The sequence below is a fragment of the Arabidopsis thaliana genome, chromosome 4 (assembly GCF_000001735.4).
Source record: "Arabidopsis thaliana chromosome 4, partial sequence".
Taxonomy (NCBI): domain Eukaryota; kingdom Viridiplantae; phylum Streptophyta; class Magnoliopsida; order Brassicales; family Brassicaceae; genus Arabidopsis; species Arabidopsis thaliana.
Genome location: NC_003075.7, coordinates 12,938,920 through 12,953,188, shown reverse-complemented (window position 1 = coordinate 12,953,188; position 14,269 = coordinate 12,938,920). Strand labels below are relative to the sequence as shown.

General features: G+C 35.6%; 5 protein-coding genes across 10 annotated transcripts; 3 read left to right on the top strand and 2 right to left on the bottom strand.

Annotated features, from left to right (window-relative positions):
- Positions 1–236: 236 nt before the first annotated feature.
- On the top strand, positions 237–2,080 carry AT4G25315. 3 transcript variants are annotated; one of them, NM_202886.3, is made up of 4 exons: positions 253–439; positions 737–793; positions 968–1,086; positions 1,408–2,080. In NM_202886.3, the coding sequence occupies exons 1-4, from the start codon at positions 355–357 to the stop codon at positions 1,528–1,530; spliced, it is 384 nt and encodes a 127-aa protein (NP_974615.1). In that variant the 5' UTR covers positions 253–354; the 3' UTR covers positions 1,531–2,080. The 3 variants fall into 3 exon arrangements, with proteins under 3 accessions (NP_001329606.1, NP_974615.1, NP_001190835.1); NM_001341728.1 differs by having other exon boundaries at positions 237–793; positions 1,408–1,912; NM_001203906.2 differs by lacking the exon at positions 737–793.
- AT4G25310 (2-oxoglutarate (2OG) and Fe(II)-dependent oxygenase superfamily protein) lies at positions 1,252–3,525 on the bottom strand. 2 transcript variants are annotated; one of them, NM_001341727.1, is made up of 5 exons: positions 3,185–3,525; positions 2,779–3,017; positions 2,578–2,699; positions 2,372–2,493; positions 1,830–2,293 (listed from the first exon to the last, which is right to left on the bottom strand). In NM_001341727.1, the coding sequence occupies exons 1-5, from the start codon at positions 3,434–3,436 to the stop codon at positions 2,051–2,053; spliced, it is 978 nt and encodes a 325-aa protein (NP_001329605.1). In that variant the 5' UTR covers positions 3,437–3,525; the 3' UTR covers positions 1,830–2,050. The 2 variants fall into 2 exon arrangements, with proteins under 2 accessions (NP_194261.1, NP_001329605.1); NM_118663.3 differs by having other exon boundaries at positions 1,252–2,293; positions 2,372–2,699.
- Positions 3,526–6,410: 2,885 nt separating this feature from the next.
- AT4G25300 (2-oxoglutarate (2OG) and Fe(II)-dependent oxygenase superfamily protein) lies at positions 6,411–8,069 on the bottom strand. Of its 2 annotated transcripts, NM_118662.4 has the most exons (4): positions 7,675–8,069; positions 7,271–7,518; positions 6,864–7,191; positions 6,411–6,789 (listed from the first exon to the last, which is right to left on the bottom strand). In NM_118662.4, exons 1-4 carry the CDS (start codon positions 7,924–7,926, stop codon positions 6,547–6,549), a joined length of 1,071 nt encoding a protein of 356 aa, NP_194260.1. In that variant the 5' UTR covers positions 7,927–8,069; the 3' UTR covers positions 6,411–6,546. The 2 variants fall into 2 exon arrangements, with proteins under 2 accessions (NP_194260.1, NP_974614.1); NM_202885.2 differs by having other exon boundaries at positions 6,864–7,518; positions 7,675–8,016.
- A 67-nt stretch (positions 8,070–8,136) lies between these two features.
- AT4G25290 (DNA photolyase) lies at positions 8,137–11,947 on the top strand. Its single transcript, NM_118661.5, has 14 exons — positions 8,137–8,417; positions 8,642–8,775; positions 8,864–9,013; positions 9,093–9,204; positions 9,318–9,618; positions 9,754–9,967; positions 10,051–10,140; positions 10,264–10,519; positions 10,618–10,730; positions 10,853–10,951; positions 11,046–11,093; positions 11,176–11,286; positions 11,381–11,471; positions 11,567–11,947. Exons 1-14 carry the CDS (start codon positions 8,195–8,197, stop codon positions 11,701–11,703), a joined length of 2,079 nt encoding a protein of 692 aa, NP_194259.4. The 5' UTR covers positions 8,137–8,194; the 3' UTR covers positions 11,704–11,947.
- A 34-nt stretch (positions 11,948–11,981) lies between these two features.
- AT4G25280 (P-loop containing nucleoside triphosphate hydrolases superfamily protein) lies at positions 11,982–14,233 on the top strand. 2 transcript variants are annotated; one of them, NM_001341726.1, is made up of 10 exons: positions 11,982–12,144; positions 12,218–12,504; positions 12,627–12,680; positions 12,758–12,812; positions 13,040–13,157; positions 13,238–13,394; positions 13,480–13,560; positions 13,652–13,759; positions 13,882–13,947; positions 14,050–14,233. In NM_001341726.1, exons 2-10 carry the CDS (start codon positions 12,436–12,438, stop codon positions 14,119–14,121), a joined length of 780 nt encoding a protein of 259 aa, NP_001320061.1. In that variant the 5' UTR covers positions 11,982–12,144; positions 12,218–12,435; the 3' UTR covers positions 14,122–14,233. The 2 variants fall into 2 exon arrangements, with proteins under 2 accessions (NP_001320061.1, NP_194258.3); NM_118660.3 differs by lacking the exon at positions 11,982–12,144 and having other exon boundaries at positions 12,354–12,504.
- The last annotated feature ends 36 nt before the right edge of the window (positions 14,234–14,269 follow it).

Sequence of the window (14,269 nt, the reverse complement as noted above, 5' to 3'; positions counted from 1 at the left end):
CCAACATATTTTAAAAATAATTTTATTCTACGATTTTTCATTCTGCAAGTTTTCATTTTACGAATTTTTATTATGCAACTTATATCATTATGTTATTATGCTATTATGCAATCTTACCAATTAAAGTCTTTTAAATTATATTTTTGTTAAAAATTATCCTTTGAATATATTTCTTTGTTTGAGTTATTTTGATTTTATAGTTGATGTATTTATTTTATTTTATTTTGGTGTTAAAGGAAAAAAAAAAAAAGAGAGAAAGGAAAAAATAAACATGATTGGTGGCAAAAACCCTAAATCTAAACCCGAATACAACAACACCTGACCCGTTTCTTCTTCCGGCACTAAGCAGACACGATGAGCTCGGAGAACGAAGACTCTTCATCTGTGCGACGGCGCGTGTCCTGCACTAAATGCTTCGACGCTCTCTGGTTCTGCTATTGTAAGTCTTCGTTTCTCCTCATCTGATCGCATTCTCTGATTCTACATCTTCTATTCCATCTCCTCTCACCATCTCTAAACTGCAAAATTATATATCCTGAGCTCACAAAATTTGAACTTGATTGAGATTTGATCAATCAGTCATATACCAATCTTTGCTTTGTCATTTGCCTTTTGGAATTGTTAACGAGCTTGTTATAGACTAATAAAAAGCCTTGGTGAGAGTTTAGAAATGGATTAGCTTTACACCAATTAAAGGATCTCTGAAACCATTTCCTCAATGTATGTTTTGATGAAGGGATGTCTAGATGGTCCAACATAACCAGCAATGGCGATGACACAGGAAACGATTTGGGTATAAAATGACATAGTTCTTAGACACTATTTAGCAAGTTGTATCACTTTGTAAATGAATTTTTAAGATTTATGTGCATTCACTTCATCTATAATGTTCTCTTGGCTTCATTGACCTTTTTGATTCCTTTGACATGATTTTCATAGATTTAACTCAGACAATCTCTTTTTGCAGCACCATTTTATCAAATGCAGCAGTATTACCGGGTTGGAAAACTTGATGATTGTACTAAGAAGTTCTCTGACCTCTTTGATTGTCTTTCCTTGAAGACAAAAAGAGCTTCTGAAGCCGAGGTTTGTAGCTTCTTTGTTCTTACAAATGATTCATTCTTCATTACTTTTGTCTTTTAGCATCATCTATTGGATATCACATAGACTAGCTTAATCTCATATAACCATGATTTGGAGTTATGTGAATCACACTTTTTCCAATTATAATTCGAATTCGGTGTTACCTGGTGCAGCTTTTATGTTTAGCATACATTTTGTTTCTGAACATGGGACAATGTCCTTCTGCACCATGTCCTTTATGCACATAACATTGGTGCAGTTTCTACTGTTTGTGTATGAATGTGTCTGTTTTGTCCAAGAAAATTTAAGCTTTGACAATTGCAGAGAATTCTGGAAGAGCAAGAGAAAGCTGCTGCGGAAAAACATATCTGGATTATGCGAACACAGGAAGAAGCTGTAAGCCATTGGAATGAGACTTTTGGGCATTTGGAAGATCCAAATTCTTAGAAGGTACAGTTTCACGCTTTGGATTCTCTGCTGCATTCTTGACGGAGATTTTTACTTCCAAGAAACTCGAGGTCTGCTAGAGATCTGCAGATTATTCTGCCGGATAGAGAAAGCTTTTTGTCATCGCTTACCATGAACATTTTGAGCAAACTTAAGTTATACCTCAATCTCCAAAGAAGCGTACCTCGAAAGATGGGGGGATGTTTTGAGATCATTTATTGGACTGAGAATGTATTTGGTTGATTGGTAACAAAAAAAAATACATTGCTAAATAAAATCTCACATCTGTTTCAAAAATAGAGCGTCTGTGTTACTGTTATTTTTATTTTTTGGGACAATGTGTTACTTTTATTAGATATAGCTTTGAGCAACACTAACATCAAAAGCACAAACATTCTTTATTAGTCATTGTTTTAACATATATAAAGCAGACAGAGATGATTGCCGCAGAAAGTATGAAAACAGAGAAGAAACAGAGTATATGTAACACAAGAAGACAATGGTTTTATGCATGGTTTCCTTAGATTCTCATAACATCAAGGTAAGCTTTTCCATCGAGCTCACGGGAAAACAAGCCATGGAAATACTCTTCAGTGGTCAGGGTTTTGAAAAGTGCACCCTTGTGCCTTTCCACGAGACTTCTCATCGGACCAATTTCTTTACCGAACCCCGTATTATGGAATGACGCCACAGAAAGCCTCTCTTTCTCTGAGTTTACAACTCCACGATGCTCTATACTTCGGTATGTCCCATTCGTTATGATCTACATAAATTACCAATACCATCATCAGAACTATTTACAATGATACTAAGAATAAGCTCTGTCATCCAAATAACTTACCTCTAAGATGTCTCCAACATTGACAACTAAAGCATTTGGGAGAGGTTTGACAGAAACCCACTTGCCATCTTTCTTGATTTGGAGACCTTCAACTTCATTAACCTGCAACAGTATGGTGAGTCCTGTAGCATCGGAATGTGGAGTTAGACCAATAGCCTTATCGGGCTCCGGACAAGGCGGGTAGTAATTCATCCTAATTCTCTGACCTAACTCATCATCAAACAACTTTTCCATTTCCTCAGGTTTGATTTTGAGTGCACTCGCTAGTTTCGCGAATAAGACCTTAGCTATGCTTTTCAGTTCAGCCGAATACGTATCCAGTGTATCTCTGAAGAAACAAAAGCCAAAATTTTAACATAGAACACTTTTGTGGAGTTTGTAGAATAATTTAAAAATTTGGAACAAACCTGAAGGGAAGAGGTAACTTGGGAAACAAGTGAGGTTTGCGTAATGGAACAGGTTGCATTGTAAGGAAGAAAACGTCAGCCCAATCGAGTTTCTGCTCTTCTGAAAACACAAAAGCTTGTCCAAACCCTTCGATATCACCGGGTTGTTGCCACAGCTTCTTCTTCTCTTCCATGGGAAGGTTGAAGAAATCTTGAATATCGGACTTGAATTTGTCCAAGTCCATTCCATGGTTTACAAGCTGTTTGATAATCATAAAAACATGCCACAAGGGTATAAATTTGAAATCCATATGGGGTTGTTGTATACGCAAACACGTACAAAAACATGGAATTGTTTTGTACGGAATGAGTTTTTGTGGAGCAATTTCGATAAAACAAAAATAGTGTAGCTTTAGTTGAGACTTGCCTGGAAAAATCCCCATTCTTTGCAAGCAAAGTCGAGTTTGTCAATCTCAGAATCCATGGAGGTTGAAGAAGACAAAAGACTCATGTCTATGATTGGGATTTGGTTTTCACCAGAATCAATGGCTGCCTCGCCTTTTTCTTGATCAGACCGCACATACCTCGGAGGAAGTACCGTTGTGATCACCTTCTCCTTCACCATCTCTTGAACAGAAGGAACTATAACAGAACTAAAGGTTACTCCTTTACCTTCCATGGCTGCTTCTTCTTGAAAGAGAAAAATGTAAATAGATAATTTTACATCCAATGAAGATTATTGGTTTTATAGAGCTTTTGATGGATGACAAAGTCTAGAAACAAGAGTTAGTATTTTATTAATTCGTTTTTGTTTTACTATACTAATTTACGTTTCTATATTTTATATCTAGTTGGAACATTTTATTATAATAATATATAGTAAGGTTAAAATTATCGATCACCACAACTTTTGCCAAAATTTTGTTTACTATTATTACCGTATCTCAAAAAACGTAATTTTCCGGCCTCCCCTTATACAGTTAAACCTCTATAAATTAATATTCGATAAATTAATAACCTCTATAAATTAATAAATTCTTCCGGTCTCGAGTTGGGACCAGTGTAAAAAGTGACACAACTCGATAAATTAATAAGATTAATAATTTTTTTGAAAATCCTATAGAAACATATGGTCTTATTAATATCATAAATTAATAATTATATAAAAATATCAACTATATATATATATATATTATAATTATATATAACAACTTTAATGAAATATAATTTTAGTTGTTTCTTTTTGCTTAAACTCACATTAGTTATTTTTAATTTAATTTTAATAATTTTTACTATATTAAAAACTGTTCGTGTTGTTTTCAAAACATGATAATTATTTTTATTTGTAATTAGTTCTAGAAAGATATTTCAAATAATGAATGGAAGTTTATATTTTCATAAAAAAATTTTAAAAAACTTACCAAATTAGAAAAATCTCTCTATAAATTAATATTTATTAATTTATCGATAAATTAATAGAATTTTGCGGTCCCAACATTATTAATTTATAGAGGTTTTACTGTATATTATTCTACAAATTCTTTTAGAAAATGTATTACATGCAAACCACAGATCCAACTGTCCTCTTATATCATTTACCACTAGTGCTTTTACATCTCAATCATATTTTACTGTTGAAATATGTTCTTTGCCACTACTTATAAAATGTTTATATACACATTAAACCAACAACACGTCTTCTATTTTTACGTCCAACAATATATCTCTTACTTTCAATCTTGTATAGTTTTTTAAATCATTAAAATTTCCGACATAAAAAATCAATTGAAAAATATATCACACAACAATAATTAATGATGTTTTTAAGAAAACTAAAATAAAGAAAAGCTACTCAATTACGATGAATGTTTACATACCAATAAATGTTGCGAAATTAAAAGAAAAATAATTTGACATCATTAATTTTTTTTTTTTTAAGCACAATGATATATGATGCTTAGATAATTCAAAGCTGAGATAAAAATAAAAATAAACTTATATTGATCTTACATACTCCTACCTAAAAAAGAAAAAGTTTACATACTCCTATCACATAGTTATAAATAAAAATGACACAATCATTAATTACTAAGCTTGAAACATCAAACATTATATTATAAGATATATTACTTATTTTTTTGTTCCGTATAATTTCATTTTAATATATTTTTTTGTAATTGTAAGCTTTTTTACACTTTCCCTTTTTCGTAAGTTTTTTTATTTTTATAAATATTATTTTAATTGAAATATATCCTTTTAAGTTATATACTTTAATATATATTTATATTATTTTATTTTATGTTAAAGATATGTGAGTTTTATTTTTATATTAGCATAATAGCATGTGTCAAAATATAATTGGGAGAAATGTTCTTACAAATCAAAATCTCATCAATTAAGCAACACATATAGAAATCATTTAATAACTTTGAAACATCAATTGTTATATAATAAGATTATATGATTTTATTTTTTTGTATATATAATTTCTATTCAATATATATTTTCAAAGAATAATAATTGTAGTTTTTTCTTTTCAGAATTAGCAATTATAAAATATTATTTTATTTTTATATACCTTTAAAAATTGCAATCCTTTTACTTTAGGATTTATAATTTATTGTACTATTTGTTTTATACGTATCAAAATCTGATCAGTTGACTTGATATATGTCGGTATCATAGTAACTTTTTCAACGAAACTTTATATAATAAAATAAATTTTTAAATTTTAATACAATATAATACAAAAGTCAAAACTTGCGCCAATTTTGTATTAAAAGGTGGCTGTAAAAAAATAAAAAATAATGGGGACAATAAATAGTGTATTTAATAGGGGCACAATAAAAATCTTTTATAAAATAACACTAGTTTCAAAATATTTGACAGTGGCAACTCCCCCATATGGGTCCGCTCCTGGCGGAATCACGTTCTGAAAACGTGAAAATGAGAACAACTCGTATACTATTCATCTCTAATGCTTAGTTGCTTACATCAATGATTCGATGACTGGAAATAATATTAAACTTTCCAGAAAAAAGTTACTCTAATACCCACAGCCATTAGAATGTATTTGCCCAATTCCTCTGTCGACTCATTGGAGAAACTTTCTCACTAAAATGTATTTGCCCAATTCCTCTGTCGACATATATAGGAGAACTTTCTCACTAAAAAATTTTGTTTGACAATTTCTCCTCTAAGAGTTGTTTTCTTTTCTTCTCAACTTTTGCTTTGAATTCCTCTCTTTTACTAGTCGGATCTAAGAAATGAAAAATAATAATTGGTAAGTCCTTTTGTACCAAAAGGTTTTAGCGTTTTGCTCAAAGACTGGAGCAATAAGTGAAGTACGACGTCGTTGGTGTTTCTCTGCGGACCACAACACTTGAACGAGTCTTCTCTAGTCTCACTGCTTCCAGTTCATGGAAGCTACTAATCCGTTGACATGATATCTCAAAATATGTGAAGCTGTTTGATTTGTTTTGGCAGTGGTAATCTCTCTCGTGGCTCTAAATAGAGAGAGGACTTATGAATAAAAGGCCCTCTATAGGGATTTGGAGATGGAAGGGCACTCTTCTTCAGGTTTCTGTTATCACTCATATTATAGTCAGGTTTCTTGATCTATCAAAAAAACAGATGAGAAAAAGTGAAAGAGAGAGAGAGAGAGATGTTGGCTATTTGCAAAAGCATGAAACAGAGGAGAAACAGAGTATATACACTACAATAGGAAGGGTCAGAAAATGTGATTGGTTTCTTGGGGCACAAGCCAATATTTTTATGAATTGTTTCCTTTTAGAGTCTCATAACATCAAGGTAAGCTTTTCCATCGAGCTCACGGGAAAACAAGCCATTGAAATACTCTTCAGTAGTCACGCTTTTGAAAAATGCAGCCTTGTGCCTTTCCACGAGACTTCTCATAGGACCAATTTCTTTACCCAATCCTATATTGTGGAATGCCGCCACCGAAAGTCTCTCTTTCTCTGAGTTCACAACTCCACGATGCTCTATACTTCGGTATGTCCCATTCGTTATTATCTACATTAATTACCATTCATCAGAGCCATTTACAAATGATACCAAGAATAGACTCTCTCGTCCTTATAACTTACCTCTAAGATGTCTCCGACATTGACAACCAAAGCATTTGGGAGAGGTTTGACAGAAACCCACTTGGCATTTTTCTTGATTTGGAGACCTTCAACTTCATTAGCCTGCAACAGTATGGTGAGTCCTGTAGAATCAGAATGCGGAGTTAGACCAATAACCTTATCGGGCTCTGGACAACGCGGGTAGTAATTCAGCCTAATTCTCTGCCCTAACTCATCATCAAACAACTTATCCATTTCCTCGGGTTTGATCTTCAGAGCTACCGCTATTTTCCCAAGTAAGATCTTAGCAATGCTTTTCACTTCAGCCGAATACATGTCTAGTGTATCTCTGAAGAAACATAAACCAAGTTTTAAACAGAGAAAATTTGTGTATTTATTAAGAATGATTTTATACATTTGAGGCAAACCTAAAGGGCAGAGGTAACTTGGGGAACAAGTGAGGCTTGCGTAATCGAACAGGTTGCATTGTAAGGAAGAACATATCTGCCCAATCGAGTTTCTGCTCTTCTGAAACCACAAATACTTGTCCAAACCCTTCGATCTCATCGGGTTGTTGCCACAAATTCTTCTTCTCTTCCATGGGAAGGTTGAAGAAGTCTTGAACCTCTGACTTTACTTTGTTCAAGAAACTTGACTCCATTCCATGGTTTACAAGCTGTTGAATATTCATAAACACATGCCACAAGGATAAATTTGAATTCCATATGAATTTGCTAACACAAAAGAAGATGGGGTAGTTTTGTAAAGAGTTGAGTATTTTCAGGGCAGTTTGGTTAAATAAGAAAATAGTGTAGCTTTAGTTGAGACTTGCCTGAAAAAATCCCCACTCTTTGCAAGCAGAGTCAAGCTTGTCAATCTCAGAATCCATGGAGGTTGAAGAACACAGAAGACTCATGTCTATGATTGGGATCTGGTTTCTTAGACCAGAATCAACGGCTATCTCAGCTACGTCTTGATCAGACCGTACATACCTCGGAGGAACCGTCGTGATCATCTTCTCCTTCACCATCTCTTGAACAGAAGGAACTATGATAGAGCTCCGGGTTGCTCCTTTGACTTCCATGGCCGCTTCTTCTTAAGAAATAATCAGAATGTAAATAGATAGTCTCAAATCTAATGAAGACAGTCACAGTTGAACACAAAAAACGAAAGAAAGAAAAAAGTGAAGTACGACGTCGTTTTGAATGTTAGGTGTTTCTCTGTGGGACTGAGTATTGACCACACACTTGGAAAGAGTCTTCTCCACCACAATCCCTCTCTCTCTCTCTGCTTCGACTTCATGGATACTACTAGTACTAACCCACTGATTCTGGTTTTCTTCCACCGTCCTCATGGCGTTCCTCGCTCTCCCGCATTTCCTGCATCTCCGTCTCCGGCGGAATGATCGGAAAAACCGATGCAAATGTTGTTTGTCTTCGGCAACGAATGAAGGTTCCACGGCGGTTGTGTGGTTTAAACATGACCTACGTGTTGATGATCATCCTGGCCTCCTCGCTGCGTCTAAGCACAGAGCCGTCATACCTCTCTACGTCCTCGATCGTCGCATTCTATCGAGTAAGTTTATATACATTCCAAATGTTGGATTGATTAGCGGAACAAATTCGAATTTACCTGAGCTCAATTCGGATCTCTCTAGTTGATGAACCTCTGCTTCGTTTTAGCTTGTAGGAGAGTGGAATGGTTTTGCATAGATCAAGTAGCTAGGATTCTTCCATAGGACTCCATTTCCAAGCGTTACTTGATTGGGTATCTAATCCAACGGGCTTATATGTATGTAGGATACACAACGGACACTTTAGAGCTAGCTATTATAGCATTGGAAGATTTGAGAAAAACCTTGAAGAAGCAAGGATCAAATCTTATGCTCAGATATGGGAATGCAGAGAATGTCATTGAAGATCTTGTCAAAGAGGTAACTTCACCGAGTATAATTTGAGCATTTTTCTCACAATTTGAAGGCAAGATTCTATTTGTCACAAGCATGTACTGGATTGTAACAGGTGCGAGCTCCTTTTGTCTTTGTGGAAGAAGAGGTAGAATACCATCTGTGTGAGGTTTTAGACGCTGTAAAGAATAAATTGGAAGGTGTTTCTTTATCTGGAGAATCACCGAGGATTGTTGCTTGGCGTACTCCTTTTTACGAGAGCCAAGTACGTATCTTTTACAATATCAGTTACTGCGTAGTGATTCAGAACCAGTTACTTATGTGACACATTTTTGTTCTTCCAGAATTTGACAGATCTACCACAATCTTGGGAGGAGTTTAAGAAACTGAAGCTGCCTCTCACTTTGCCAGTTCCTGCAGCAAAATTTTCATCTCCAGGAAGTGAATTGCAGTGGGGTAAGGTTTTCTTCAATATTCATGGAGTTGGATCTCTTGCTTGAGTAGTTCTTTTAGATATCTAATTTGTGACTCTTTTAACTAGGGGAAATGGTAAATGAAACATGCTCCAGGTTCTGTGCCAACGCTCGATGACCTGAAGGACTATTTGAAGGAAAGCTTATGGGAAATAGAAAATAGTTGGAGGGAAATGGCACAGGCATCTGCTGAAAGAGTATTAATGGAAAGGCTTGGTAACTTGAAGGAAAGCAGTATGGAGCCAATTGTTGATGGAAGTTTAGGGAAGAAGGTTGATAACTCTGTTTTTGTCACAAGTAAAAGAGATACTGTTGGAGGTGGAAATGAGGTTGTACTGAATGCTCTAGCAGGATACTTGAGGTACTTGGAGGGTACAAGTCGAGATGACTGGCAAGAGTACGTGGTTATTCTTAATTCTGGCGTTATTGTGCTTCCCAGATGCTTCCATATGAAAGTGGTTATTATGGAATGAATCTGGTATATTTTATATCTTGTTGAAGAGTGATGGGCGTTGGTTTTGATGTTGACCAGGGTCCATGCGAGACTTCGTGATGCCGAGACTAGGCCCGGAGCTTCATTTTTCAAACTTTTTGGACCTGTCCTCTGTCTTGGTATCGTATCCAGAAGAAGTGTCCACTATGAAGCAATCGAGTATGAAAAAGAAAGGAATGCTGGATTTATTTCTCCTTTTGGATATTCAGCTGCCACAGTGTCTGCTGCAACTGATGCTGTATGCTCTATGGAGGTACAATAACTCATAGACATGATATATCTATGCTCCTACTTTCTTTTCGAAAATATTTGAAGATGTTGGATTTGTTTTGGCAGTGGTATTATCTCCTGGCTCTAAGTAGAGAGAGGATTGATGAAAAAAGGCACGCTATAAGGATTTGGAGATGGAAGGGATATCTTATTCAGGTTTCTGTTATTACTCATATTTCTCCAAGTCCAATGGCCTACATTGGCCATTTTTGTAATCCCACTGCTTGATCTTTTTATATTTGCTATGGAATTTTAATAGAAGTCACTTCCTTGTTTCAGTACACAGTGGTTGGTAATGAAGGGCCTGCCGTTCTTCTTGTGCATGGCTTTGGTGCTTTTCTAGAGCATTACCGCGATAATGTAGACAACATCGTAAATAGCAAAAATCGAGTATGGACCATCACAGTCTTGGGTTTTGGAAAATCAGAGAAGCCAAATATCATTTACACCGAGCTTTTGTGGGCTGAATTACTGCGGGATTTCATGGCTGAAGTAGTTGGGGAACCAGCACATTGCGTAGGGAATTCAATCGGTGGTATGCACCCTAAGTTATTGAGATGTAATATATGCGTTAAAATGGCACAAATGATTAAGATACTCCTCTAATTGTATATATATTTTTTCCTCTATCAGGGTATTTCGTTGCATTAATGGCCTTTCTTTGGCCGGCGTTGGTTAAGTCCGTTGTCCTTGTTAACAGTGCCGGCAATGTGGTACCTGGATACTCTCCTCTCCCAATCTCTAGAGTATGTTTCATGGGAATGCATGAATATCTGAATTTTCACTTTTCAAAAAAAAAAAAAGAATAGTGTGGGCTCAGGAATTAAGTTATTCTAATTATCACATCCTACTGTCTTTCTTTTTTTAGGAAAGGCGAGTTCCATTTGGTGCACAATTTGGTTCTCGACTTCTTCTCTTTTTCCTACAACTCAATGTCAAAAAGCTATTAAAGGATTGTTATCCAGTTGTAAGTAATAGGAAGATTTCAACATCAGTATGAGAAAGTGTAAATGCTCATCATTGTGTCGGATTTCTAACCCAACTGCTTGTTTATGATGCAGAAACCTGAGAGAGCTGATGACTTTCTTGTCACTGAAATGCTAAGAGCAGTATCCTTTTTTTGCATTAACTGATTCATGATCTACAAGTAAAATATTGAAGATAGTGAGATTACCTTAATACACATAATAGTCTCGAGACCCTGGTGTGGTTATGGTCCTGGAAAGTATCTTTGGCTTTGATCTTTCGCTTCCTTTGAATTACCTACTCAAAGGGTTTGAGGAAAAAACTCTAGTAATACAGGTATCAAAATTTCAAACATTGTTTGCATCCTCATTCTAACTTCTATTAGGAGATTACACAGGATCAATATTCATCGGTTTCATTCATGTATTAGGGAATGGAAGATCCCATATCGGATCCGCAGAAGAAAGTAGCCTTACTGAAGGAGCTTTGTCCAGCGATGGTGATAAAGAAAGTTAAAGCAGGTAAAACATAAAACTAACTGCTAAAGCTCTATACACCTCCGATCCACTAGTCTATATACCATTCTTCTTGACTCTGGTCTCATTTGCAAGTAAAGGTCACTGTCCCCACGATGAAATCTCAGAAGAGGTAAATCCGATTATCTGCGAATGGATAGTGAAGGTCACTAATGATGATCGAGAACTAAAAGCCTCATCATCCCAGCAACTTTACCACAGTAATAAACAAAACTAAGGATTTGGTCATCAGAAAGCAGTTTTTGAAATGGTATAGTTTGGTTGTGTCAACAAGACATCGTCATAGATGTCATCAATCCAAATTGAAGAAACATGACCATGTTATAACTCATTTAAAAGGAACCGTCATTTTTCTTTCTGACTAGTATATATATTGTTTATTTATCTTTTGAAGATATGTACAAGTTTTCGTAAGCCTGAATCCGTAATGTCACTATTTAATTATTTGGACGTTATGTCACATTTTACGTATGTAGCTTTTTAGCTTGTGCCCAGTGTTGTCCCCTCCGAAATTTGCTCATCTCTGCCCCATGTGGTAGTGCACTGCGTTTAAGCAACATCCAGAATTTCAGATTATGGAAGTAGGGACAAGAAGCTGTGGTGGAACACGTGCTGTTTTAGGAGGCTAAAAACGACACAGCGTTCGCGTCTTTAAATGGTAAACTTTCACGTTCGCTTTTACTTGTGTCATTTTCAGTTTTTTGACCTATTGCTAATAAATATTCTCGCAGGTCGCTTTGTGAAATATAAACACAAATCCCACCAAAACGGTGTCGCGAGAACGTTGAAGAAATTAATTTGGCGCACTGCTTCATCATTATTTTATTCTTCGTGATCTGTTTTTTTCCGACGATATTTCTTGCTCGATTCTGAAAAATCTAAAAATCCAAAATCGAAACCTGAAATAAAGGAAATCGCAGACAAGTGGAGGTAGAAGACGACGAAGAAGATGTGGAGACGCGTGGCTTTACTTTCTCCGATGATTTCATCATCATCGCGATCCCTTAAGCTCAGCCAGGTTAGATTTTCAATCCCGATCGCTTTTTCTCCGGACAAAATGAAATCGTTGTCTCTATCTTTGCTATAACTTTGATTTTGTGGGTTTAACTCAGTTCATTACTTATTTCTTCATATTCATAGGCAGCTTCTGGGCTCAAAGTTGGGGAATCTTTTGCAACAGACATAATTAGTCAGGTATATAGATCAGGAAAAGCTCAATAGTTTGTTTTCGGCGTTAATTGTGTGTAAAATGTGTTTATTATCTGTCACAGGAAGAACGAGTTTCACCGCCGAAAGAGAAAGCTCCATTTATTACATTTGTACTAGGTAAGTTATGGATTCTGCTGGTTAATATGTTGGGAACAATGAGTTGAATCTACCTAGGTTTCTGTTTGAGTTTCCTGTGAAAAAAGTTGAAGGTGATATAAACTCTCACTTGTTCTTCAGTCATGGGCATATACTATCCATTCATGTGAACTATATGGACATTTTGTCGTATTCAATTGTTTGCATCTCAACAACTTGAATTACGTCTGATGGATTTATAACCTTAGGGGGACCTGGAAGTGGAAAAGGTACACAATGCGAAAAGATTGTTGAGACTTTTGGATTACAACATCTAAGTGCTGGAGATTTGCTCAGGAGAGAGATCGCAATGCACACGGAAAATGGGTAGGAAGATGAAGTTTCTATATATCCAATGTACCTCAAAAGTTTGTGGTCATCTCATGATGAGGGGATCTCAATTTCAGGGCTATGATTCTGAACTTGATTAAAGATGGGAAGATTGTTCCTTCAGAAGTTACAGTAAAATTAATACAGAAAGAGCTGGAATCGAGTGACAATCGCAAGTTTCTCATTGATGGTTTTCCACGAACTGAGGAGAACCGTGTTGCATTTGAGCGCATAGTAAGTAGTGTAGTATCTTCTCTTACATGAATATACTCTTGGAACAAAGCTTTGAACATGAAATAACTCCTTGATACTATTGCAGATAAGAGCAGACCCTGATGTAGTACTGTTCTTCGATTGCCCTGAAGAAGAGATGGTGAAACGCGTCTTGAATCGTAATCAGGTGCTTATTTCACTGTACTCTTTTTCACAGTACTCTTCCTGTAATATTTTTCAGTTAACAATGCCATGAAACTGATTCCTTGCTGATGCAGGGCCGAATTGATGATAATATAACTACAATGAAAAAGCGTCTGAAAATCTTCAATGCCTTAAATCGTCCTGTTATTGACTACTACAAAAATAAAGGAAAACTCTACACCGTGAGTTCTTTGCAAACATTTATGACTTCATCTTGGTTTACTTATTTGGTATTTTGGGTGTGGAAGGTTGAAGAAGCTGTTGATAATGTTTGATTCTGCCTTTATTTTCGTCTTTGGTGCAGATTAATGCAGTAGGAACAGTAGACGACATATTCCAACATGTCCTACCTATTTTCAATTCATTTGAGGTATACATTATCTCTCTTTCTCTCTCACTGTATTACAGATCACTCCATATTTTGAGTAGAACACGATTTGTGTTAACACCTGCAATTTTTTTTTGTGTGCAGCAATTGAAGGAGAGTAGTCATGTAAATCCACAGTCCCATCTCGGTTCGAGTTTGGTAGAAAATTCATCTTGACAAAAGACCACCAGTCTGAAATTTGTTCATTACTCATGAATTTTGATGCACTATATGCAATTCGCATTGCATCTTTTTTTGTTTGTTGTACTTTGTAAGGTAAAACAAAAAAGAACAAAAAAAAATATGTAACTTCTACGAAAGTTAT